Source organism: Struthio camelus, chromosome 4 (genome assembly GCF_040807025.1).
Source record: "Struthio camelus isolate bStrCam1 chromosome 4, bStrCam1.hap1, whole genome shotgun sequence".
NCBI classification, from domain to species: Eukaryota; Metazoa; Chordata; class Aves; order Struthioniformes; family Struthionidae; genus Struthio; species Struthio camelus.
The window spans coordinates 11,202,352-11,228,815 of record NC_090945.1 but is presented as its reverse complement, the minus strand read 5'-3'; the positions used below and the strand labels follow the sequence as shown (position 1 = coordinate 11,228,815).

Below are 26,464 nucleotides of genomic sequence, written 5' to 3'. Positions count from 1 at the left end.
TCAACAGAAGCAAGTCTAAGCACATTCCAGACTTTGCTGCAGGTCTGATCACTTCAGCTGTGATCTGAGAGAAGCTGAACTTGTCACTCGCACAGGAGCTGCAGGGAGGCAGCAGCTTCACTTAGGATAGCAGGAAATTGGTCTCACCCTGAAGCAGCCCACAGCCTTGGCACCCAGGAAAACTGCAGGTGGGCCCTCAACACACAAGACAAGCTGTGCTTCCCATCTGTGCTTTGCCTGCGCCTTCCCAGTGAAGGCGCTAACTCCTCCAGGAAGGCTAGCCAACGATGCCAAAAGAGAAGGGAGAACACACTTCGAGGCCAGGCACTTAAAAGTCTAATTATACTGTTACTAAGGGTTATTTAATAGACAAACTCTAGAAGTGAAGCAAAGGGCAAGAAAAGTTGGATGAAGCGGCAAAGACTCGAAGGGGACACCTGAATGACGATGGTATTTCAGGTCTACTATCCTGACCACATCCAGCCAGTGGGAAGCCTGAGGCAACAGGCTGCATTAAGCAGCCTCCGCGTTTTATTCGCATTCACCTCAGGGGCTGGCGGTCTCGGAGGGTCGTTTGCTTCTTCGCTGTCACTTGAGCTGCTCTCCGTCTCCGAGTCTGACGAGCTGTCTGAGTCACTGGTGCTCCCTGACGCCGGACTGCTGGAATGTGCTGATGCCACACTCTCAGGCTGTGACTGCGCAGCACTGCAAGGCCATCATGAGATAAAATTAGAAAGCAGCATGGGTGAGGGTTACTTATTTATGATATTGACATGGCAGCGTTCAGAAATAAGACTGAAACCTCATGTTTTGACTCTGGGAGAAAAGGGAAGAAGGCCAAAGGAATACAATGCCGTATTCAAAGATAAAGCACTGTACCAAAAAACCCCCTGGAAATAAGTCCTTCACCCTCAACCTAGTTAAATGAACACACAAGCAGGATGTCGCTGCTACAGGATGAAACTGCATTTAGCCAACAAAAGCGTAAAAAAAAAATAAAAATTAACAAGTGTTCTTCTGCAAGCCCCAACCCTCAACAGAAAAACTACCAAATAAATGCTAACAGGAGAGAGACATACATTTCTCTTTATTGCACTTTCCCCTTTAAATTTTCACTTCCTCAGCCATGTTTCTTGGCAAGGGTGCTGTAACTGTTCATTAACTGCCATCTCAAGCAGCAGCACTTTTTGCAACATCCAGCCTAACTCAAAAGTTAGTTTCCCGATGCACTGACAAATTGGACTGGATGAAAATGAGGCAGAGCTATGACTTTTATGCACAATTTCTTTTCTTTTTTATTGTTTTTGTTATGGGCTTAAGTCAAAACGCTGATTTCTGATTTTGAAAACCGTTTCCCATGTCAACGTCACTGCGTATGCCAAGATATGGAGGCAAGCTCCTTGCTGATTCAGACTCGCACGGCGAGAACACTCTATTTCAAGAGCTTTCCCAGAGGCGACAGATCCCACCAAGATTCAGCATGCCCTTGTGCAAGTCTGACTTTGTAGACCATTACCTGGTGCTTGAAGAATACAGTCATCAAGCCAAAAATGTGCTCTGTACTTAAGTGTTCCTCTTTAGAAAACGTTTTGGGCTTCCCCACCCCTCTCCCTCTAATGCGGGTGGCATGCCTGTTCAGTCTAACCTTGAATATTGCCTGTGACTAACAATATGTGGCAGAAGCTGTATACAATCCCCTGACGTGCCAGGAGAAGCTGAAGAAGCCTGAACGAGCCTAGCTCCTTTTTTCTGTTCTTCACCTCCATGGCTGTTTCTGGCTTCCTTCTGATTTAAAACCGGACTCACATCTTAGACATCACTGTTATAACTAAGCATCCCATCAGCTCCAGTGTGATCTGTACATACACTGGGGCAAGGGATGAGGGGAGCGAGGAAAAGTGAATGGCTGGAGAAATAACTTCTGGTTCAAAGGCAAAATCCAGCATGCCTGGTCTATTTATTTCTAGCTGAAGCTTTCAGTAAAGCCCCACACAACGAAAGCCAATTTTCAACAGAAAACTCAGGCAACTAGAAATCAAAGCTGTATCTATTACAGAAATGAGGCACCTTTTTCCCAACTACTCCTATGTATAAAAGGCAGTTTTGTTTTCCCTTCTTATTTGGTCTAGCTAGCAGTTTTGGAACAAACCTGTACCTTGGAGGAGCAAATGAAGAAGGTGGCTTTTCAACAACCTGTTTTGTTCACAAAAACAGAGAGCAGAGGGGAAGGAAAGGTTAGCGTAAGGAGCTCGGAACAACAGACTTAGGTCATGATCATTTAAAGGGATGTCTGTGTGCGCAGTATATAAAACAGCTAAAACTGACTTGGTCATCACCACTGTCTTCGCTATCACTGAGCTGAAGGTCGTCCTGGAGCATTCTGAAAAGACAACCAAAAGATAAAAATCAGCCAAGGCACACACGTTTTCAAGCAGCAGATACTGAACCGACCTCCCACTTTCTTTTTGAACGCGCAGCAGGCTTTATCGCTAAATTCTCTCATACTTGAACGGATGATAAAACGATAAAATAGACCCTAGGCCTTTTACTGTGCTTTCCACCTAATCTCAGGGCGCTTTGCAAAGGAGGTCAGTACCACTGGCCCTTCAGAAATGAAGTCCAGGGAGGGGGATGCTCCTCCACAAAGGTTCCTTTGCAAGACAGCAGCAGAGCTGGCTGGAAAAGGTCCAGTTCTGATACAGCGAGAGACGAGCGCCCTGGGAGCACCCCGAGGGACAGAGCGCGCTGTGCCTGCACCAGGAGCCGTGCGTTTCCAGGCTCACTGTTCGTCCTGGCCTGCAAATATTTCTCCTGGCACAGGGGTTCCCACTCACACGCACCTAAGGAAGCACCGAGGTGAAGACCATCTCCTACTCCTGCTCTACACAATGAACTTGATGCTCCTCCACACCTGGCAGTGACCCATAACATCCAGCATTTCAAATATGCAATGCAATTTCAGAATGGTGAGGCACAAACTCTATTTTAATATCACTTGAGTAGAGAGCAGGCTGCCTGCAAATGTTTCCAAAGGCATAACTGAGTCGTGAGGTCTGCAGGGGATAATTACTGCTTCCAATTTCACTGCACTACTGAGGCCCTCAAAAGGCTGGAGGAGGAGGGATGTCTGGGGAAAGACCTGGATTGTTATCCTCTTCTTTAGGAAATATTCAGGTATCCCAAAAGAAGACTGAAAGCAGACAAGCGTATCTCTTGCTAATTTAAAAGCCCAGCAATTCAAATTTCAAAACTATCTTGAGATCAAGCACTCAATCCAGAGAACTATACAAGTGACGTTTCAAAAAATGAGACAAAAACCTTGGGAGCCGGGACAGGGTTTTTAACTATTCAGGCCAAAGCTCAGTTTATTCCAACCTCAGTTTGAACTAATGACTCTCTGAGAAATTCTTCTTATGCCCCAAAAGAAGAATCAGCCTCCAGCCTTTCATAACAACACCTTTTATTGCAAGAGAACAAATATGAAAAATCCCCAGGAAACCACATCGCCCAGCAGAAGTGGGGAGAAAGAGAGTTAGCGTTCTTGATGCTTATTAGCAAAATAAAAACCAAACAAACCAGAAAAACCTCAAACTCTTTCAAGCCTTCATTTCATGTTGTGAACAAAGCGAAAAAGATTCACAGCTCTGCAGGTCACCTCTAATGAATTCAAGCCATTCGCTTTTATGATTCTGTGACAACAGAGTAGTAAAAGCCTTGAATAAAAAGGCAGCGTTTCCCCTATTTAGCCACTATCCCCACTAATTAGACAAATGATTTTACACTCATACCAAAGCAGTTAAAGCCCAAGGCGATGCTTTCACTGAAAAATGACCACGTCTGGTGTCAAAGCTGGCAACGGTCTCACAGTGAACAACAACTCCACACACAGGAGCAAGGAATCCCAAATCCAAATTTAATTGTAAGAGCAATTGGCTTGTTGGTCAAGGGATAACATCTATTTTAGCAGTCAGTAATTGGTGCTCAGGATTGAACAGCAACTTAGGCTCTCTCTCAGTACCCATTAGGCTTTCCAAGCACCAAGTTGAAGGGCCATAATTCAAAAGAAAGGCTCTATCTTCCCTTTAAAACAGAAAGCCACGTCATTCCTATTAGTGCTAATGGAAATTACACATACAGAATGAACAGAGAATAGACTCGAGCAATTATTCAGAAGGTTTATTTTGTTGCCTCTTTTATGTTGATTTCCTTTCTATCCTTTCAACATGACTAGCAAACCCTCCTCCTCCACTATCTCAGGACAGAGCACAGCCCCCTTAAAGCAATGGAAAATACAGTTAGTTATTTCCTGCTACTTGAGAGCTGTAAACAGAAAACCCTCCAAGAGACTTGTGCTCATACAGAAGGTAAAGCACCTGCTTGCTAGGGCACCTCAACCTCCCCTAAAGCAAGATGACGAAACCGAAACGGAGCTGTGCAGGGAACTCGACACCCACCTACGCTCACATGCCAGAAACGACAAGAGAGAAATCAAGCTGGACTGGTTGACTACGAGAGCATGCTTGCGGCCCGTGAAATCCATCCCTTGTCCGCAGGCAGACAAATCCCTGCGAAACGTGCCTCCTTCACACTGGCGCTGCACAGCTAGCACTGCTCTGCGCAGGGGCAGACCTGCGAGCAGGCTCCGGCACCCGCACTACTACCTACTCCAGTGCGAACCGTTCTGAACTAGGCAGTTCTCTACTTCCTTCTTTCATAAAGTATGTATGTTACTGTGGATGCCTCTACAGAAGAAGAGCATTTAAAATAGTAACACTAGAACCCTCTGAAAGGACAGCTTCCGATACCTACAAGTTGTTGTTGCTTTTAAAGACCTTGATTTTAGGAAGCGCTGTAGATCCTTGCTATGAAAATCAGGAATTGGTGCCTGCAACCGAATGTCCACTAATGAGAACGTCCCGAATCTCTAGTCTTTTGGAAAAACAACGCTCAAACGCTGCTCCATTCACTACATCGCTGTCACCCCTCTCATCTTGTATTGTTAAGCCAACGAACTTCAACTGTCCAATTTAATCCGTTATTACTTATGTTGCCTGTTTAGATTTCCCTTTTCTTTTTAAACGTTTGTTTAAGTGACGGGCTTGAACGTTACTGTGCCTGAAAGTAAGCTCTTTCGTATTTGCTCACTGTTCATTGCACTTTAAGGTTCTCCGTTTGGAAGACCAAAAAAATAGAGACGCTTTCTTCCTTACAAAAAAAAAAAAATATATATATATATATATTTTCATCTAATCCTTTTATTTAAAACGTTAATACAAATTTGCTCGATGTTGCATCCTTTTTTTGTAGGATGTAACGCTTTGGCACATTTCCTTTCCAAAGGAGACAAGGTTGGCCTGGAAACTGCCAAGAGACTGACTAGATAGCAACGCTCTTCTGCATGCATTTTATTTTGAAGTTATAAGCCCCTCAAAACTTGGGACAAAATGCAAAGGTGACTTATGTCACGGTACCAAAATAATAACTGGGAGTCAAATGCAAGTGCCTTTGTCTTCCCTTCCCTCCAAAGGAGAGGGATAACTACTTGCACTTTACCACCAGCAGCGTAATAAATCCTTATTGAGGTTATTTTTCCAATTACTAAGTGTTTTGTTGAAACATGCTCACGCAGCAGCTACAGCACAGTCCAAGGAAAAAAGAAAAAAAAAAAAAAGGCTTCAAAAGTATACGTTTCTACAAGATTCCCATATGAGTCAGAGTTTACTGGAGATCGAGGTTTGGATCAACGCTCTCGTACATGGAGCAAGACAGCCTACAGAAACCGCAGAAGGTCTGCTCTGCCCACCAGGACAAAGCCAGCCTCCTTGTGCAGGCACTGCCTCCAGGGAAGGTGCCGACCCTACAGCCCTCGATTAAATCCTACTGCCGCACAAAGCGCTCTCCGTGCCCCGCGGGCTCTCTCGGACCAGGCGCTCAGCGAGCTACAGGCATTCTTTGTCCCGGCATTCGACTGTGCCGTTCCCCTGTGGCTATCGTCTCCCATCTCCCAGCCTACACAGCCTCGTTTTCGCACGCATCTTCGCTGCGGAAATCACCTTTTGCCTCTTCTTTTAGAGCACGCAGTAAAGGCAGGTGCTAAGAGACACCACCTTGGAACGCCCCGTTTCCTGAATTACCTACAGAAGGCAAACGGCATACAGTCTGCAGCAATCCTATACACGCTGCCTTCGCTCGTGGGCTAACGCTGACGCTCAGAGCCGTTCCACCGAGACAGGTCCACGCTTCTCGGCAGTCTCCCCACAGGTCCGCGGGGATCTCAATGGACTCTTTGATTCAGACCCTCTGAGGGAGGTACTCCTTCAGAGGTGGTAATGACCGTAGCCTTGGGGCCACCTAGAAGCAGAGCACTTGACAACGCGTTACTGACTGCAAGGCCCAGATCCCAGTCTGCCCATTAATTTAAACAACCGTCCAAGTGACGCCAAAAAATCCTAAAAATGTTTTGAGCACTTTCTTCTGGTTCCGTTTTGCTTTGTTGTAAAAATTCTGGGCTACAGATTCACTTTCTTTAGAGCTGCGAGGGTGATGCAAGGAAACCCAACGTAGATTTTGTTTTAAATGCGACTCAATTGTTTGTAATCAAAAGGAATGCCTTTTTCACCTGAGCTGTTGGCCGATAAAAAGCACCAGAGTGCAAGAACATTGCAACTTCTTAAGCTGTTCAATTCAGGACCAAGAAAGGACACTAAAGCTTCAAGTGAGTCATACTTTCGCACGGATAAACAAAGCCAGTTTCCCAAAATTAAGGCTTCAACAAACTGTTGAAGAGCCTTGGCAAAGAAAATAAACCTGCTTTAATAATTTTAATGCTTTAATTAGCGCAAGAGTTAATAAACGCCAAGTGTTCATTTGCAGGACTTGCAGCTTATGTATACACCATCAATCTCGCTGCAAATCTATTAAGAAGGGAGAGAAGCAATTCTAAAATTAATACAGCTCGCCAGACAAACAGCCCCACGGAAAGCACAAGCTGGTCCCTCTCTGCCAGCCGGGTTAAAGACGCATTACCAAGGCTGAGCCTGGCATCTCCCCTTTTTCAAAGAAAGGCCACTTCCATTCCAGTGAAGCCAGGTGCTAACTTAGGGGCTGTATTCAAGAATGAAAGCCAGCTGGGAAATCCTTGCATGTTCTCTAAAGCTGAATGCTTAATTTGGGCACACACATGCACAGGGATTTCAACCTCTAATTAACCAGCACAAATGCTGTTTGTTTTCAGTCAACTACGCTTTGTAACATGAGCTACTCTAGGCAGCTGAATTTTCAGGCAGTCATGTGCGTTTTGAACAGCAAAGAAAGCAAGCCCTCTTGTACAAACGAAAACAAAAACAAAGCGAAAAATAAGAGATACATGAGTTCAAGGAAGAGACGCAGAGGAAGTCTTTGGGCAAATCTCCCTTCATTCCGTTTTGGACATAAACCTAAACCACCGTGTTCCTCTTGCTCAAACTGCCTTTGTCGATTGGGCACAGGTAGGTCGCGAGTAGCCGAGGGCTGCCTCTGAAACGCTAACGAAAGTCAGCGTTAGGACAAGCCCGTTTAGCACTGGGCATTCCAGGACGGGGTCAGGGCCCCCGGGCTCCCGCTACAGCTCGAGGAGGGCTAGTCTGGGAAGGCAGCCAGGCGCCAGTGAATTTTCACTGCCTTCAACTTCCCGTCGCTATTCCCGCTTACGCCAAGCGTGCTGGGCACCCAGAACTTACTTGCTCAGGGATAGGTGCCGCTCTCCGTTGGGAGAAGGCAGCAAAGACTGGGGTTCAGCGACCGCAGCGGGCTGGCAGGGTTCAGCAGGCAGACAGCCGCCACCGCCTCCCCTTGCCCACCTGGGCCCGGCTAAGCAGCTTTCCCGGCTGCCCCTCGCGGATGGCAGCGGTCGCTGAGCCGAAGCCCGGGGGGGGGAAGGCGCAGGGCAGCAAACACGCTCCAGCTCCCTCGCTCGAGCTGCCTCGCGTCTTCCACAGGTTCAGCCCCAGAGGAACTGGGTTTGTTTTTAGCTCAAAGGAAACGTCCCCTACGGCAGTCTCCAGTCTCGAGGAGACGCTACCCAAAATTATCCTGTGGGAAGTTCTGCCCGGGGCTTCTAAAGCCTGGTCAGGAGACGCCCGCCCTGCACGCCAGAAGCCATTTCACTCGGAAGCTAAGAAACATTAAGGACCATTTCAGCAAGCCTGGGTGAGCTTTGTCTCAGCACAAAAAGGACATTTGTGCAACCTTTCTCCAGGCACCGCTGAGATGCCAAGGGTGGAGGGGACGCTAGTGGAGGTACCAATTTCTATGGCCAATTTCACAATTCCAGCCATTTGGGCTAGGAAAGGAGTATTTTAAGTTTCTTATCTATGCTAAAGGCTCTTCTGCCTCTGGCGCCAGGTCACCTGATGAAAGCGCTGCAGGGTTTTTTTCGGGTGGCAGCGGCAGGGGACAGGAAAAATTTCCCCATGAAAACAAAATCAGTTGCTTGAGCAACAATAACATTTGCTTAAGCAAGTGCACAATCTGCATCTATGAAAAATGGTGTTGGCACTCCAGGAATAGGTTACTCCCAAGGCCAAAAAGTCAGGGCAGGATACTTGTGGCTTTCACTGCGCCATGGTTCCCTGACCTCGCGTGGCACTCTTCCTTCCTGCAGCAGCAAATCGGTATTGATCTAATGAGAGAACAGCCCTGGTCCTCTTTGGCTGATCTAAAAACATTATCAGGCTCCTGCCTCCACACAGATGCTCTGAACTCGTCTCCATTTGCAGTGTTTGGAGGAGACATTTCAGCTGTCACAGATACACCACAGAAGAGCCAAAGAAGAAAGATCGTCGGTGCAGGGTGGCTGAGGGGGAAGACAGAGCCTGGAGCAAGAGAAACCAGTATTTGTATCAGTGAAAGGAAAATCTCAAGAAATCATTCAAGAGGAGCAGACTGGGGGGCACAGAAGAACAAAGGAAAGCGTTAGGGGAGCCAGCGACTGCTCAGCGCCAGCCAGCTGGCGAGCCTTTGCACCGCACTGCAAGAGACTTAACAAATCTTACAGAACTTGAACATAAAGTCCTACAAACTCAACTGAGATGGCCAGATTCTGTCCTTCTTGCTTACGGCTATTCCAGTTTTTCTTTTATTAAATTGTTCATGATGGTGGAAAAGTCAAAAAAAAAAAAAAAAGAAGTGGTGCATCTCTGTAGTCGGTAGTTTGCAGTCTTCCATGGTACAATATCACTGTACGAAGTAACATGAGATCTTTATACATCACATTAACTGATAGGCGTTTAATGATTCAGCAATTGCCTTGCATATGGACCACTTAGCCTTATACACTCAGAAAGATTTATATTTGTTATTCAAGGCTCACAATCTATCAATGCTGCCATCTGGTCAGGTTAATCTTGAAAGCTTAAAATTCAGCCCACACAAAACTACTTTCAAGCAATTCCTGTAATTAACCTAATTAATAGATAACCACTTTCACCTACTAGGACGGTACCAAGTAATTTATTGCCATTACAAATCTTCTCCACCAACTTATAAGTGATTCACTCTAATAGAAATTTATTAGTTTATTATTCCTTTCCTGTCTTTTCTGGCCAATCCTTTACACACTGAAGCATTAAGAAAATGATTTTCAAAATGTTATGCCATGATTTACACTCAAAAGTCCTTCAGCAGGAAGAGTTCAATCTACAGCAAGAGCTTCTGAAAACCTTGAAGATCCCCTACTTGCTGCTGCCCCCCAACTTCCTCTACAAAAAGAACAGTTTGTAGCAACTCCCCAGGACAAAATGAATCCCTGCACACCTAGATCCCGAGATCGCAGTCTCACAATGTGCTCCACGGGACTGGAGCCGTGCAACTCTGAATCGCTCCATTACTATCAATGAGCCTCATCACATCTATGACACCACGACAAGAGCAAGAGGAAATATAAAGCATTGGCTACTGTGCACCAGCAAAGTGCGGTAAGATTTTGGAAAGTTTAGAAAATAGCATTTTCCAGTCTATAACCTAGCTCTTTTTCGGTGGCATGACAGGACACTTCTGAAAGCACATCTCCTTCGGTTAAATGCTCTGAAGAATAAGGGTGCCCTAATTAAAAAAAGAAAGCTACTAGCAAAGAGAGCTTTTCAGTGTTTTTTGGGGGGGAAGGTGCAATTTCCATTTCCTCCTCCCCGCTCCACCTGAAAAGCTACATTTTTCTTTCATCCTCCGAGTTGCATTCACAAACAGGTCCCGCTCAGCCTTAATAGTTTCATGGGCCAGTAAGACTATACTCGTGAACTGAAATTGTGCTGTATAAAACTGCTGCACTAATTATACATAAACATGCATAAGCAGTTCATAAGCAGGCTCATCTTGAGACTCAAATTATAAGTCACCTGCTTTTCACAGAAAACATAAAACAATTAGGGAAAAGAAGAAATATGTAAAGTGCCAGAGAAGCTAGAGAAATTTCATCTTCACCCTCTCTGCACATGGCTAACGTTATTAGAGAACCAAGGTTTTAAAAATCAGTTTTAACACAAATATTCTTCTTAATTTTTAGAGAGAGAAATATAAACTGAGGGTGTTAGAAAGACAGCAATTTTTCTCTTTTAATAAAGGTAAAACAAAGAACAACACTTTTCAGGAAAGTTTTCCTTGCACAATATCAAGAAAATGATTCAAGAGGGTAGTACCTTATATGATCTCTCTAAAATTTCACCTCTGCTTTTCACAATTTTTGTACCTGTAGCTTTACTAATCCTCATAGGCCTCAAAACTTAAATGTAGAATGGAGCAGATTTTGTTTCCTTTACAGTTTATGTCAGTTTAATGCACTATTAATAGTTCAAACTGTGCTAAGTGTGACAAAATATGAAGCAGCCACAGATTAACAGAGCAAAAAAACACAGCCAGGTACATTAATAGTAGTTTTTTAAACACAGTCATTCTAATCATAAAACGATAACCTTTCTGTTGATGAAAACTCCCTCCAATGACATTTTCTGAGAAAAATAAGATGGATAAAACTTTAATCTTTGGAAATATCAAACACACCAATTTTTAATTCATTCCAGTTTCTTTAAGTAACTGCACAATAGAGCATGAAAACGGAGTCTGGTTACTTACGATGTTCTCGGCTGAGAATTAGGCAACGTTTTTGAAGGTGCGTCATACTGTTCTGTAAACCAAAAATGAATCAATTGTTTTTATTTGCCTCACTTGTATCATATTTTAGTCTATTGTCTTTGTGTGTCAGATTAGAAAGTCACTCTTCGAGGATGTAATCATTTGCCATTGAGATTATTCATCGTTCCAGATGGCGTTTCTTTAATGAAATACAGTTCGTTGTCTGCTGAACCGGTGCCTTACTTTCTATTTAATGAATATACGCAATCTTTTAAGTGCTATCCAAAGTCATCCTTTTTCAATAAAGCACAGGAAACCTGGCTGCTTAATCAGTTCAAACATTTGATGTTCTCCCCAACATATAATATACAACACACGCTCACAAAACTATCTGTGAACTCTTTTACCTAACAGTGACTTTTCTTTGGATTTCTACTTACTCTGATTCTGTGCTACAGATCCAACATGCTGGGACTCCTTTAAAAAAAAAAAAAAAAAAAGGACAAAGTGAAAATTGAGAACAAAAGAAACCTGTTCTGTTTTAACGGTTGCGTAACGATGATTTGTTTTCAACGTGTTACTCACTGTAATAAAAGTCTACCTTGTCAAAGTTTGACTTTGAAATGCCAAAGAGTCTAAGATGGCCTGATATAGTTCAACACGGATAAAATGATACATGCTGCTGCTGCCACTAAAAGTATGTTGGTAGCATATTAGTGGCATATTCACTTTTGAAGAAAAATAAAATTTTAAAAAGAGCTGCCAAACGTTTCTGTTTAATACATTTGGCAGATACTTGTGTTGACAAGAAAATATTTTTGGTACTGCAGCAGAGATGAGTTCCTTAAAAGGTTTCTGAAAAGCCGTTAAATTTGGTGCCCACAATCCTAACAAATATGTAAGTAATCCTCTGCCTCAAACACGTTACAACTCTAAAATTCTAAACCTCACTTATCAAAAGGGTAAATGATAACTGCACTGCCATATAACCCACTCAGGAAATAATTACTCAGAAGCACAATTTGATCCAATTTCTCAGTAAAAAAAAGGGTTTCAAACAGCAGTTATATAACTTGAGACCCATTGTGCTTTAATTTATCCCATTTCTAAAGATGATCTCTGCTAACTGCCTTTTTCTTATGAAAAAAGGGCAAGCTAGCTGAAAACACGTCCAAAAGCCAGAAAGCTCTCTTCTAACATCTTAAAAGGTTTGCCCCGAAGAAGTTTTTTTTTTTGTTGTTGTTTTTTTACCTTTGATGGAAACGGAAATTTGGAGGGCTCTGCTGTACTAGGTGTATGAATAGCTGTCAAAGGAGGTGGCCATGAGTGGGTCATTTCCTGGAAAGAATTTGAAAAAAAGAGGTATATTTTTACTGATATATGCAGGTGAAGTTTTACGTTTAGAAGATTAATATGAATCTACCAAAAAAACCCCTTACAGACCCAACAGTAAACACAAAAGACTGTACTGCACTGAAAAGCTTTCCTTTGACAAAACAGCAGTCCCAACACGGTGAGTACAGAATTACTTGTCCCTCATCTGCAAGTATTCTTGCATCGCCCAAGTAACAGAAATCCAAATGAAGCTTGTATAAAGCTAAGTATCTATTTTAAGAGTTTGCAGGACTAGGCCTCAGAATTACAGCTATCATAGCTAATACAGGGAAAAGTAAATAAAGCCCATATATGAGTAGTTCTTGGGTTTTTCAAAGCGCAGGACTTTCCTGTTACGGAAGTTCTTATATCGCATTACAGCAATAATATTCTGCAAGGCCTTTCATAACTCGAGGAGGTCAGCCAGAGAGCTCTGACTGTGTGCCATTCCCTCTATTATTCTACCTAAAATATCGGCTAGTTTCAAGGATTTGCCTGCGACCAATGGAGATGTCTTTGACACAGTTCCAATACATAGTTTTGAACCTAAGAGACCGTCTGACAAACCACTTTTTTAGGAATCCTTTTGCCTTCTTTCCATCCCCTTACTTTCACCGACCATCGCTACCAGGTACTGACTTCTTGGGCTCAGACGCAGTCCAAGTGAAGGCAGGGCACAAATACCAGAGGCATGAGATATAGCTCAGCAGGTAAGATGAACTTCCAACTTGCCTCTTCTGGCACTATGGCCCAGCCTAGAAGAGCGTGCCAAAATCTTGCTTTGCACTGCAATGAACGTATTCGAAAAGTCTAGCCCAGACAAGGATCTTTGTCTTGAACGTACACTTTACTGGGGGTTAATCTAGACAAGGCCTCAAGGGAAGCTGGGGCTTCCCAACTTCCCCAAGGAAGTTAGAAGAACCTTGGTAAAAATCACACTGGATGAATTCTTGGCTCTTAATCCCCAAATTTTAAATCCAAAAGAGCGTAATACTCACTTCGAGGATCAAATGAATTCACAGGACCTGCCACCTTCACTCCCTTTTCAGGAATACCTTTGTCCCGATTTCCTCCCCAGCCCAGAATCTCCTCTGTACTTAGCACATGCACTCACCACCCAGCATAGCTGCCACCACAACCATTCCCCGCCATCTTCCAGAAAAAAGGGAACATGACACTTTGCTGACCTCACCAATTTAGGAATTACACTGATGTTGAACAAAACTCGCAATGAGCATGCACGGCATGGCTTGGTAGAGGGCTTAGAGAACTTAACAAAGAAGCTGTCTGTGCAAAGTGCATTTTTTGTACCTCTTACACCAAATACACCGAAGTGTGAAAATCTCTACTGTGTCATAATTTACACAGTTTTTTCATCAGGGCAAAATTATGAAAGCTCAGAAGTGTCTCCAGTTTCCCCTATCAACTAGCAATTCAGGGAAGAACTTAGGAATAAAATAAACCCAGAAGATTTACAGGGGAAAAAATCCACGTTGCTACCTTTGGCTCTACACGTTAGAGCAATCTACAGGGATTTCTATATGCAAGAACTAGCAACGGCCTCTCATCACAGCTAAGCTATGCAACCATTTGGTCACGTTGTCATTACCCTCGTCTTCCCCTTTCTCCCCTCCCATTCTTCAGTTCACTTAATAGCTGTGCAATCTCTTGGATGGACTAGAAACTCTTAAACATAGTGCACTATGCCTCTTCAGGCAGTTGTACATCCTTCCTCTTCGATGCTATAAAAACAGCATTATGCATTACTAACAGGCAAGAAAACAGGATGCCCCATAAAACACGAAAGGCTGCAGTACTTCTGGCTGGAGTGTTCCTGCTGCACGCTAATCGCCAGGCACCTGCTGGTGAACACACGTGCGCAACTACCTTCCAGCTAAAACGCTGCCACAACAACCGCTTCCGAGAGCGATAAAGGCATTTTGCAACCTAAAGGAACATCGAGGGAAGCGAGTCACGGAAGCAAACACCTCAGTGAAGACTTCAGTGTTTCCAAGTAATACTTGACCTCAAAGGACTCTTCTCAGTATCAGCTCAACCGGCTTGAAGAAAAAAAGTGCATTTTCACACCATGTGCAGTGCATTGGTGCCATGTGCTCTGACCCAGCTACTGGGAGTCTGTGCTATTCCTTACGGAGCCAACCAACGCACATCAAAGTTTATAGCGGCAGTTTTGAAGGAGCTGGACTAGTTTTGTAGAAAGGGACTGAAATTACTGCAAAGGGGAAGTCCAACAACAGCGCTGTGTGCTGAAGGGGGGGAAGCACGCAGGTGAGCGCTCACGTTCACGGCCACCTTCGCGGGACTGGTGGGAACAGGCAGCACGGATGGGTCAGTAAGTCCAGCCTCTCTGAAGGAAGCACAGTCTCTGCATTCAAAAATGGCAACACGCTCACTTGACTACGGAGCGACTCCAGCTGCTTCTGCTGCCTCAGATGGCTTGTCACTCTTGCTCTCGGACTTACCAGATCCAATATTTACGTTCTGATGGATAGATAGGCCTTATAACTTCAGCTGTTTCTGAAACTGTTTGTTATTTTCACTTCTCCCCTGCAGCATACCCAAAGACCTGATTCTAACAACTGTAGCATCAGCTGACAGAACAGAAGCAGAGCTGGAATTTTTTCCCCACATGCCATTTTAATGCATGAAAACGCAGAGGCTTGCTTTTTCAGAAGAGCACCTACCTTCAAAATTTCTTCAACACAATGCACATCACTGGGGAAGGTTTGCTGCAACAAAAAGGAGAGAAGAAGCATAAGTTTGTTTGGCTTCTGCCAACTGGCATGAGACAAACATGCATTCAATCAAACAGTTGCTTACCAAAGGTGCTGCGCGTTTTGTGGAAGTCAGTTAATAATAATTAAAACAAATGCTAATTAGAATTAAAACCCCATCAGAACAGCAGGTATAGATAAGGCATTTCTACAGCGGTGGTGTTTTCTAAGAAATTTGAGAAAGGAGGACAGTGTCTCCAAATAACACCTCTCACAGAAATCACACAGAGAAAAACAGAGCTCCCTGAACAACAGCACTCATTCAATTGACAGGATTTCACCCGCTTCACGACTTGCCTTCTTGTTTCTACCCACCAATGTGCACTCAGCAGGAAAAGAAGCTAGACTAAAACACAAAGCTTGGGGAAGGCGAGGTAGCGGTGGTGTGAAGGGGAGGCATCATGAAGCAGTTCTTTGAACCCCCGCTCCTGGAGTCACACGAACATCAACGGCCATCAGAAAACAAAACAAATTTTTTTAAAGCAATACGACTCCGGCTCGCGCCTGCCCCTGTCCCATAGGGGAGCACCAGCTCCACCGCGTTCCCTGGAGCCCCAGCGGCTGCCTGCAGGAGGGACCCCAGGCGCCGCCTCGCAGGGGCCGGAGCTCCCTGGCTCGAGCGCTGCGGGCACCTCCGAGGAGCAGCCGAAGGGGAGGCCGCTCCCCGGCAGGCCTGGCCGCCCGCCACCGCTGCACGACGGGGACGGGGAGCGCCCGCGGCTGCCTTAGACCGGGCTCACGAGCGCAACGAAGCTCTGGGGAAGAGCCCAAAGGAAAAGCAATGCTGAGATTTGCCAGTTATATAACGAAGAGCAGACGTTACAGCTTGTGCAAACACATGAATCTGCTTTTAATATATCAGCAAAGCCACTTAGCAGCTCCTGGCAGAATACATCCCCCTGCCGCAGCATCCAGCACTGCACAAATCAACAGCGGCAGGGGCCGGGCACAGGCACGGCAAACGCCTCCTCTTCCTCAAGCCCCTGGGACAGCAGGCCGCGCGCACCCGGACAGCGCTGGCGGCAGCGCTTCGAGCCGCGGCGCCCCTGCCAGCGGCCCGGGCCCTGCGCGGGAGCCCGCTCCGCGGCAGCGCTCGCGCGCCGGCCCAGGGAACGGCTGGTGACGGGCCACGGTGCCCAGGCCAGGTTACTTCTACAGACGTGCTTCTCGTTTGCCAGCCATGGCTACCCACTGCTTGGAAAACGCGCCTGTCTGATGCACAGCGCTTCCTTTCCTACTCAGTATCAGCCAAAGAAATCCAAGCGAGCAACAACCAAGCAGCCGAGCAGCTATCAGCAGCAGCTAAGACCGACCTCTCGCCCACAGACGACAGTCGGTGGAAACATTCGGCTGCCAGCGGGCTAGCTGAACTTTTGGAAAAGACCGCGACGACGTTCCCCAAATTAAAGGAAGAGGGCACGAGCCCCAGCGCGCGATCAGAAGGATCTGCCCCAGACAAGGTGAACAGCAAAGCAAGCAAACGCTTTAATGAAGTCCAAAAGCGTTCTGGAGGCTCTCAGAAAAAGGTCACGCATCTGCTTCCCATATGCTACGCTGTTTACACGGCGGGCGGAGGCTGGCGGGCAGCAGATGAGGCAGCCTTCCTCCTCGCGGCGGCCTCATCTGGCTGCGTCCGCATACAGCTCTCGTCGAGGCGGCGCTCGTTTGACAAGGATTTGACTTTTCTTCACAAAATAACGCAGGCGTCTCTGCTTCTGACCTAACTCGCCCCAAGATAAACCGGAAGTTGAGGCTAGGCCGAAGCAGTCACTTGAACGAGGACAGGAGGTTCGGTTCCAGCAAAGCCGGCATGAGGTCCCCAAAGCCGGCGGGCCGAGGCCAGAGGGACAGCAAGCGGCAGGAGCCTTCTAGCGCTGCGACAGACGTGGCTACGCTCCACGGTCCATGCTGCAGAAAAGGGACCTTGCCTTCCCCCCGCCACGTTTTGGTTTTTTTTCCCCTTGGTAAACTTAACCCTGTAGTTCAACCACCTAATCTGCTTCTTAATCTCACGAGCGGTGAACAGCAGACATAGCAACTTGCGTCTTGTTGCACGAAAAGCAGCGTTAAACTAACGTTTTCCTTCAGAAGGGCTCCCGTCTGACATCCCCTGGCAGGACCACGGTGAAAACCCTTCCCGCAGGACAGACGAGGAATCAAGCCCCCGGCCTAGACTAAGGACTCAAATTCTCTCCACAATGGAGCAACTGAAGGAAAAAAACAAACAAACAAACAAAAAAAGCAAAACCAGCTTGCTTCTCCCGTTGCAGAAATTTAAGTTTTATAAGGGGAAATTTAAGTTTTATATGTTTTTTTGATGACAAAAGTGGAATTCAAGGGGAGACTCAGAGAATACCTACAGCGCCCGGCTTGCACCTCTTCTATCCCTGCCCAAGACTTCACGCGCCTTCATTAAGTTATCTCAGATAGGCCCGAGGAGGCTCTGAAATGGATTCAGGCGCACACGCAGTGAATACACGCCGTGCAATCCTCAGGAGGACGTTCTGTAACCCCAGCGGGCGACGCTCAGGGACAGCCCGCTGCCTTTCACAGGGCTGGCTGCTTTGCAGGAACTGCTTTTTTCCAGGAAAGCGACAGCCCCACAGGGAACATGTCCTGCAGAAGTCTGCATCAGCGCTCTCAGGTCTGTTTTTATTTTTTTTAATTTGCTGGCCTGCACCCCCAAAACATACGCCACTCGGGAGATACAGAATAAGTTATCAGGGATGCTTAGGACTGTTTTCCGCCTTATGCTAAAAGTCGTCTTCCCAGTGTCGTAGTCAGGGTACTGAAGGAACCCCCGCCCGCGCTGGAGGCGCTCTCTAAGGAGCGCGGCTTCCTTAGGCATCCTTAAGCTGTGCTCTGCTACACCGGTGCACCACAACACTGAAAAACTGAAGGACGTTTCCACCAGCAATAAAACGTGCAAAGGGCAAGCAAAACTGCTGCCCGCAAACGGACTTGCAACACCTGTATCAAACGCAGAGTGAAACGCTTGCTTTACAGATTCAAATCACAGGCTGGTCCGGGCATAAACAGAGTTTGATTTGCAGTGCTAAAAGGCCGAGGAAATTTGTGAGAGCCGTTTCACCGATCTCCCGTACGCGCTCTGCCTTTGCAGCTCCGGTTCGGTGTCTATGGCCCCGGCGGTCCCGCAGCGCGGTGGGCAGAACCGGGCCCCTGCACCACCTACCGCGCGCGGAGGCCCCACGAGGAAAGGGCTGCAGTAACACAGCGATCCGCCTTAACCCCAGCAACACCTTCCGGATTAGCCTTTGCAGGGCCAAAAGAGAGGGCGGGTGTGTGGGCTCAGAAGGCACAGGGGACCTGTAAGGTTTTACAACAGCTACAGCCAAGCAAAGAGACAGCGCTGCCCTCCCCAAACCCTACCTGCAGACCCTGCGACAACGCCGTCGTTTCTCCGGCCCCGCCACGAACTGGTTCAAGCAACAACAGGAATTGCTTGGGTTTTGCTTCTGGCCACTTCGGTCCCCTGAACTCACTGCATTTCATGCAAAGGGGAAGGATGGGGACAAGGCAGCACGTTATGACAACTGCACCGACCCGGACCAGTTTTCAGCTGTGGAGCAGCGTTGCCTGCGCGGGGGCCCCAGCAACCCTCCTGCCTCCAAGCGCCACAGCCAGACTGCGCCCATCGCTTCTCCCAAGAGGCTGCGAGCCCGGGCAGCCCCCGTGCCCCCGGCCTGCTGGTCCCGGAGGGGCTGAGCATGCACATTTTCATCCCACCTGAGCTGTGGTACCCAAGTACTCCCCATCTTTCACAAAGCTGCACAAAGAGCTGGGCTTTCTGCACGCTGAATTCTTTTTTGCCTGGTCTCTTTCCCTCAGTTCACTTCGCAGCTTCGTCGCCGCCTGCAAACTACCATTACACCACAATTGCCACCCAGCGGCAAGGGTTGTCCTCGCCAGTTTGGAGAAGAATTCAGGGAAAAGGAGAACTACAACATTGCCCAAAGAAGAGTTAAAAAGCCCTGAAGCCAAAGGCATCACTGAAAGCAAATCAGCTCCGCTGCACAATTGTGGGTTTAGAACATCAAATGTTACATGTTGTTTTCTATCCCTGCTTGCAGTTTTACAGCCTCTACAGGGAACGCTGTAACGTACTCCCTACAGACACACTCGATTTAACCGCTGCGCATATTTTCTGGCTGACACTGCCATTTGTACAACCTCCAGCTAGGAGATCATGCCACTTTCATACTCAGTTTCAGTTTGGGAACGAGGCAGGCTCCTCCGAATGCCATTTTACCCCTCACAAATCTTGTCAAGAGTCCGACATCAGATCTTGCACAATCACGGAACAGGCAGAACCGCTGGGCTTGGGGTTTTTTTTTAATGCCAACATTCCCATCCAAACCGATGTTGCACTTCAGTAATAACCCTCCACTCACTAACACTAACGTATGTTGCAAAAGGGAGTCTGGTTTTGCTCAAGTTAAGGCCCAGCTCCCAGCGATTACCCCGGCCTTCGCAAAAGGTCTGCGGAGCATCACGCTTCTTCATTTGCGATGTTCCCCGCGTGAGCGCAACGCCCGAGCTCACGCTCGCACACCTAGCATCGGCGCTCCCGGCCGGCCCAAGGCTCCGGCACAGCTCTGTACTGATGAAGGCCCGTAAACTCTGGAGATGTCAAAAGAATGGATGTAAGTTGGGAGGAAATTTGGTTTAAAAAGATAGAAAATATTTAAAAAAAAAACAGATGGAAAAAACAATCACCTTTATAATTGACACTGCTTAGCTACAAAAATCCGACAGGACACCTAGACACTGTGTAACATGGTTCACGTCTGTTATATGACCAATAATTTAATTTGAGCGACAGATGTAAAGTTATCCTCATATGAGATTCGGAAGTAGAAACTGGGCTGAGGAATTTGCATAGAAAGTTTTGCAAGGCTAATTTAATAGGTGATTTCCTGACTTGCAAGCTTAGAAACCAAAGAGAGAGGCTTAACAAGCTGACCAAGATAATGTCAACCATCTCTTTGCTGAGGATGATCGTAGCCTTATAACGGCCAGAACAGACATTTCAGAATAACAAGAATATGTTACCGTTTAAGGTGTTTGGGGAAAACCAGGATGAGAATAAAGCAAAGCCATTAAATGAATTTCAGGTAAAGGAAAGTACAGCAACTATTGTTAATATGATTTTTAAGCCTCTCTCATTTACCAAAGAACATCCAACAAGCTCTTAAAACGGTGAGACACAACTACGTTCCCTCCTTTTTATACTTTTTGCAATGCATGAATTTTCCATTTCACCAAGCTGCACAGCTGGCTCATAAAGGTTGAAGAATATTTTGCAAAGACAGATCATCGCAAGGTTAACAAAAGATAATGCTACAGGACGATATGCCGGAAGTGCTGTTAAGGTATAGCTAAAGTTGTCTGAAAAGTACTTCACTCGAGTCTTTCAGTTGAACATAATTTTGACACAATAGCCCAAACCAGCAAGACCTAACGTTTCAACCTGCATCCAGATTTTCCCTTTTATGCCTCCACAAACGCATCCACTTTCTTTTCCTCCCTGCTAGTGACCTCAACCAAGAGGAACGTTCATTTAGCATCTACTACTATAGGTGCAACAGTGTGGAAAGCTCTGATATATGCAAGCACATTGCCCAGATAACGATGTGGGGAAGAACGTACAATTTAGGGTCATTTCAGACAGCGCTGCCATAATCTTCTGGGAATACACAGTTGAGGAAGTTACTTCAGAAAGATTCATTGATGAATTCCTACAGATTCCAGCAACTCCCTTTCTGCTCAGGTACTCGCACATAACGCGCTCCGTATACAACAATAAAAAATACTGTTTCCAGAAAGCCAATGTATGCTTACAAAAGGCAAATTATACATACATATATATAAACATCACACATTTGGGTGAATAAATTTTAATGTAGTTTCTTTAAGTATAACAATAGAGTAATAAAGACCTTAACATCCCTTCCACTTTATCAGGGCATAAGCAAATCAATAGCTGGACTTATGCAGGAATGACCATTTATATTATAACCTAATGCAGCAGACCAGATAAAGAGTATTCTGCTTTCCTCTACAGCAACCTCCTCCTACTAATGAAGTTAAACGCTGTCTCCTGCACAATAATTCAACCGCACAAAAGGTAGCTTGCTTTACGCTAAAGAAGGAGAAAGAGATGTATTAACAGTTGAAGCATCTATTAGAAATTTGACAGTGAAAGACTTTTTGCGCGCTCCTCTCCCCATACGTACTAGGGTAGCGTACCATACTCTGCTGTCACACCGCGTAGCAACCGCAGATAAAGCCCACAGAAACAGCTCCAACTTGCCCCCGCCAGGAGCAGCCCCCCAAAATCACCCGCCTTCCTGCTGACCCAGCTACACCAGCCAGGCCCTCGCAGCAGCAGGGACCGGCAGCCTGCTCCTCCGCCTCGGGGTGACAACGGGGACGGGGGGAAAACAGGCAAGAGGCAGAAAGGAGCCCTGTACACCCAGGCTTGCTTCGCTCCAGCATAACGTGATCAGCATGCTCCCAAAGCAGGAAAACTCAAGACTGGGCATCTTCTTAAGGACAAGGTTTTGCCATAGATACTAAATGGAACAAGCAGCGCTCTTTTGCTCACAGGGACAGAGCGGAAGAGGTCTTCCTTTCTTTTTTTTTTTTTTTTTTTTTTAAGGTATTAGATAAAAAAATACAACATGCTTTTTTATCTCAATCCGCCACATGTGCCAACGGGGGCCGAGGAGCTGCGCACACAGGGCAGCTCGCATGCGCGGAGCTGGGCGGGTGAAGCTCTCTCCCTGTTCTTTCAGCAGCCTGCCTCATCAGGGGGCCGAGGCAGAATAGGTCCAGGCAGGCGCTGTCGAAAAAAATCTCTTCAAGACCGAACCGGCCGTACGTTATTTCAGGAGTCAGGGAGTGTCGCTCCCTGGCTCCTGAAACGTGCGGGCTCAAACAAGGCCAGCTGCGGCAATAGCATACGCAGCGTGCAAAGACGACGGAAGGAGGTCTGCACGCAGATATCTACTGGAATGGACCCGGCCTGCCTTCCAGGCGAGCATTAAGGTGTTACAGACCTTTCTGTTCGTTCTCATCTCGGCAACTTCCACCCGACTGCTTACCTGCGTGCCTCTGCTGTCACGGCCCGTTCTGAAGCCCCCCGACCCCGGACGCCCTGCCCATAAACAAGGGGCATCTTTCTCAGCAGTGTTCAGCTCAGGGGAAACTGCTGTCCGAAGACACTGAGGCACTTTAGGTGAACATCTGACACAGAAAGAAAAGAGGATCTAACATCTTTTTCATATACTACCTGGTACTTTCTCTAAGTTGAAAAAGCAATGCGCGATGTCGGTGTGCAGATGAAGTACACCACCTATTGCTCTTGGCTTGATTTCAGGCTAAACTCCTAATGCTCAGAAAACACAAGCAAGCAGTTCAGCAAAGATGAGAAAGGCCAATTTGGGGCTCCGCACCACTTATTATGCTGTTAGGTCTCTTTATTCCCGAACCACTGCAACTATCAACAGAAAAGGTCACCTGCTAACTAAAAAATAGGGTTTACACTTACAGCTGTTATCCATTTATTACTATGTGTTTTATACATATATATATATGGATGTACTTTTGTTGTTGCTGTTCTAATGTTAACTACCCAGGCTTTTGCCATTTCATTTTAGTGAAGACCACAACACCGCGTATGCACGAAGGATCTGTTTGAAAACAACGGGCAGGACAAAATGGGACCCAAAACTACTGTTCTGTCCTCACTTCACCCACGTGCGCTTAACCAGCACGGCGCAGGAGGAGATCTTGCACATTAGATAAACTCTTCTACCCATACGTAAGTAACGCCAGGGACAGCACGCTAGCTTATTCTCAAGAGCCATTTACCACCTATGCTTTTGTGTAGTTAAAAATCCTTCCCCTTCACACTGCAGACGTGTATGAGGCGCACGCGCACACACAGAGCAGCTCTCTGAAATAACCTAGTTAACAGTAAAGACTATCCATATTATAAACAAGCTACTAATCTTGGTTACGGATGCAATTATGCTCTGCAGTGAACTGGAAAAGGCTGCCAAAACTCAAAACTCGACTTCTCTTAGTGATCAAAACTCTCACACACAAACTCGTAGCCATTTTCTCATCTTGAGGAATACGAGACACCAAGCAGATTCTCTTCCCAGGATGTTTAAATGTTCTGAGTCTCAGAATAGATCAGAAGACATCTATGGTACCGACCCAGCGCCGATGACCCAGAAAGCTGGCTTACTCCAGCTGCACGTTCGAGAGGATGCGCAGACAAAGCTGCTTTAAAGGAAAGCTGAAGCAACAACTCCTGTTGTCTCTTCTGCATTGCATGTATAACAACGACTATGAAGGCTGTGTCAATACATTTGTGATTAAAATCAGTTATAATTAAATGGCAACCACGATGAGAGCAGACTGCCAGCATGGGTGGTCTTTAATTGTGCAGTTGAAAGATGTTTATATTTTGCTGCAGAGGGTGCATTTGTTCAGCAGATTTCTTTCTTTCACTCGCTTACTGATTCCCAGCGGTGTTTGAGGCACTGCAAACCCTTTCTCTAAAAGGTCAAAAAAAAATTTTTTTTCCAACTGTGCCAGCTAAGGGTGTATTTCACAGACAGCAAGGTACTTACACCATCCTTCAAGCAGCAGCCACTTAATTCTACCTAATTTTCTCACTGTGAATAACAGTTGTTAAGATCTACTGAGAAAAGGGGAAAAAGAAATACAAAACGACTAATTACGCAGGAGTGCCAACATCATTGTGCCTGCAAACCTTACAGTTTGTTTTGTATCATCTCAGCCAGCATTAAATACGGGCCTTAGAGTAAATAACAGTTGTTTTGCCAGTAATGAATCTCAGATACAAGATCCAAAGGACAGGCTATAGCAAGTAATCCCCTATAAAACAGTAACCTGAGGACAAAAATTTGCCTCTCAAAGTCTTTCAGGGAGGCAGGCGAACGAGCTGGTCGCCAGCAGGAGCACCGCGAGCAGGACTCTGCCTGTGCCGAATTTGGAGGCCATTCTCCGCCTCGAGTGGGAGCGAGGGAAGGGAAGCCAAGCTCAAGTGGGAACCGCTCCGAAGCGCAACCAGCTCCAAGGCTCCAGGGCGAGGTCTGACAAGGGAGAGGAGACAACGCAGCCCTCCGCGGCTGCCAGGAGGAGTGAGCTCACTGCCCCCGGCCGCGCGCCTCCCCTTCCCTTGGCACTGGCCTGAACCTGCGCTGACACTCTTCAGGAGTCCAGCTGGCAGACAACTCTTTCCTTCTCTGTTTTTTTGATAGTATTATCCTTCTGGTGGTTCAGCTCCTTTAATGATCTCGCTGCGGCTTCAGATGAGCACCAGAACTGGCGCAACTGAGGAGGAAGGAGAGCGCGTTCTCCCCCAACGCTCGGCGTACCCTGAGGAATAACGGGGGCTTCTTTTCACTCAGCTTCCAGTTCTTGGTAAACTCTTTGGATCCAGAGCCAGCTCTCTAACTCACAACGTGTATACACCACCCAAATCTCCTCAGCTCAAAATTATTTCCAGAGGCGCACAATTTACAGCTTAGCCTGCTTCTACAAGGACAAAACAGTGGGAAGTGTTACGGCTCTTGGTACTCTTCAAACTTGAAGCTCCCGTTCAATTGCATCTGATACTGCATAACTTTAAAATAATAATTTAAAAAACCACTATGAACTGGGTATTTTTTATTTTTGAAAAGATATAGGAACATCCTCCAATGCAGCGTATGTTCTACTACCAGCAAATTTCCTTGTCCCCGAAAAGCAGGCAAGCGGGTGATGTTTCGCCATGCGAGTCCGCTCCTCCTCTTGCATGCACCAAGTCCAAGGCACCGCTTCTGCCTCAGTACTACGAACCAGATTTATTTACTTATTTTTACTTAAATAGATTAGAAACAAAAGAAGGTGATAACTTGGTTTTGAAGCGCAGGACACGCTGGTGAAACTTCGTACCCACAACAGCTCTCTGGGGCATAAAACCACACTTCTGTTTCCAACCCACAAGTTTTATCAGCGCCTTCCCCTTCTAACACAGCGCAGCTTGCTAAGCTCCGGCTTCCCTGCCTCCTTTAGGGGAACCTAATTTCATCCCTTGAAAGAGCAGCCAAACAACCACCGTCTGCCAGCACGTGAACTTGCTCTGCCCCCACGGGCGGGTTCCTCAGCACGCCAGGGCAAGCTGACTTTGAAGTCAGAAGCAAAAGCTGCCGCCACTCCCGCGGTTGAGGCTGGAGACGGGTAGCGAGCCCGCACAGCGGGAGGCGGGCTGGCGGAGCCAGCTGGCTCGCCCTCGCAGAGCTGCGGGAGCGACAGCTCAGCCAGCGGGGCACAACAGGCCCCAGGCGCTTCACGAACCCCAGCCCCGAGCCAGCGCGCCCGGCCCACCCCGGGGCAGCCAGCCCTCGGAGCAAAAGCCGACTCTTAATACGCGCGGCCGACGCGCTCCCGCACCGGCCAAAACCCCGCGGGGGTTCGGGAGCAGGAGGCGAACTCGGCCACGGGGCTAACCGGGAAGCTAACGCACACGCACGTGCAAGGCAAAACGTTTCAGATGCGTCACCTGCATTTGTAAACCTGGCGTGTTTTCGTGAGCAAATATGAAGGCAAAACATTGCTCTCCCAACGCGCTCTCATTGCGTTGCTGTTTGGGGGAAAAAAGAAAAAAAAAGGGCCCCCTACAAACCACAAGAGAGCTGACTACACACGGGAACCAGGGCCGCTGGTGGAGAAAAAATAAAAAACAGCAAAATTGCAAACAAAAACAGAAGAAAGGTGCAGGAAGGTAGTTAAAACAAGGTTTTCCTCGGATTTCTTTCAGTTTCAAGAGTTCTAGGGTGTTTTTTTTGGTTTTTTTTTCCCCTTAAAGTTCATATTAAACTATTAGCATTTCTTAAAGGAAAAATACAGAATTTGACCTAAAGCCCACTGAGATGAGTAAGTCTTTGCACTGCTGCCTGTGAGCTCTGGATGAAGTCAAAAACAAATCAGATAAAGATTGTGCAGCAACTGTGAACCATGCTGCATTTCAAGGATGGGACCATCCCTTCCCTGACTTCCATGCGGGAACGTGTGTGTAAATTTAGGGTTTCCTTGTTCCTGTTTTTGTACCAAGCCCAAATACATTTACTGCGTAACTGTGAAATACAGAG

At 46.5% G+C, this 26,464-nt stretch overlaps 1 protein-coding gene across 7 annotated transcripts in view; it reads right to left on the bottom strand.

Moving 5' to 3' along the window:
• The window catches only part of AFF1 (ALF transcription elongation factor 1), a 146,610-nt gene that overhangs the window by 25,402 nt on the left and 94,744 nt on the right, over window positions 1–26,464 (bottom strand). For all 7 annotated transcript variants that reach the window (XM_068941445.1, XM_009676527.2, XM_068941446.1 and 4 more), the window contains 7 exons: window positions 15,183–15,227; window positions 12,355–12,441; window positions 11,544–11,580; window positions 11,104–11,155; window positions 2,326–2,380; window positions 2,156–2,193; window positions 546–705 (listed from right to left, as the gene is read on the bottom strand). In XM_068941445.1, coding sequence (XP_068797546.1) covers window positions 546–705; window positions 2,156–2,193; window positions 2,326–2,380; window positions 11,104–11,155; window positions 11,544–11,580; window positions 12,355–12,441; window positions 15,183–15,227 — 474 coding nt within the window. The remainder of the gene's footprint in view (window positions 1–545; window positions 706–2,155; window positions 2,194–2,325; window positions 2,381–11,103; window positions 11,156–11,543; window positions 11,581–12,354; window positions 12,442–15,182; window positions 15,228–26,464) is intronic.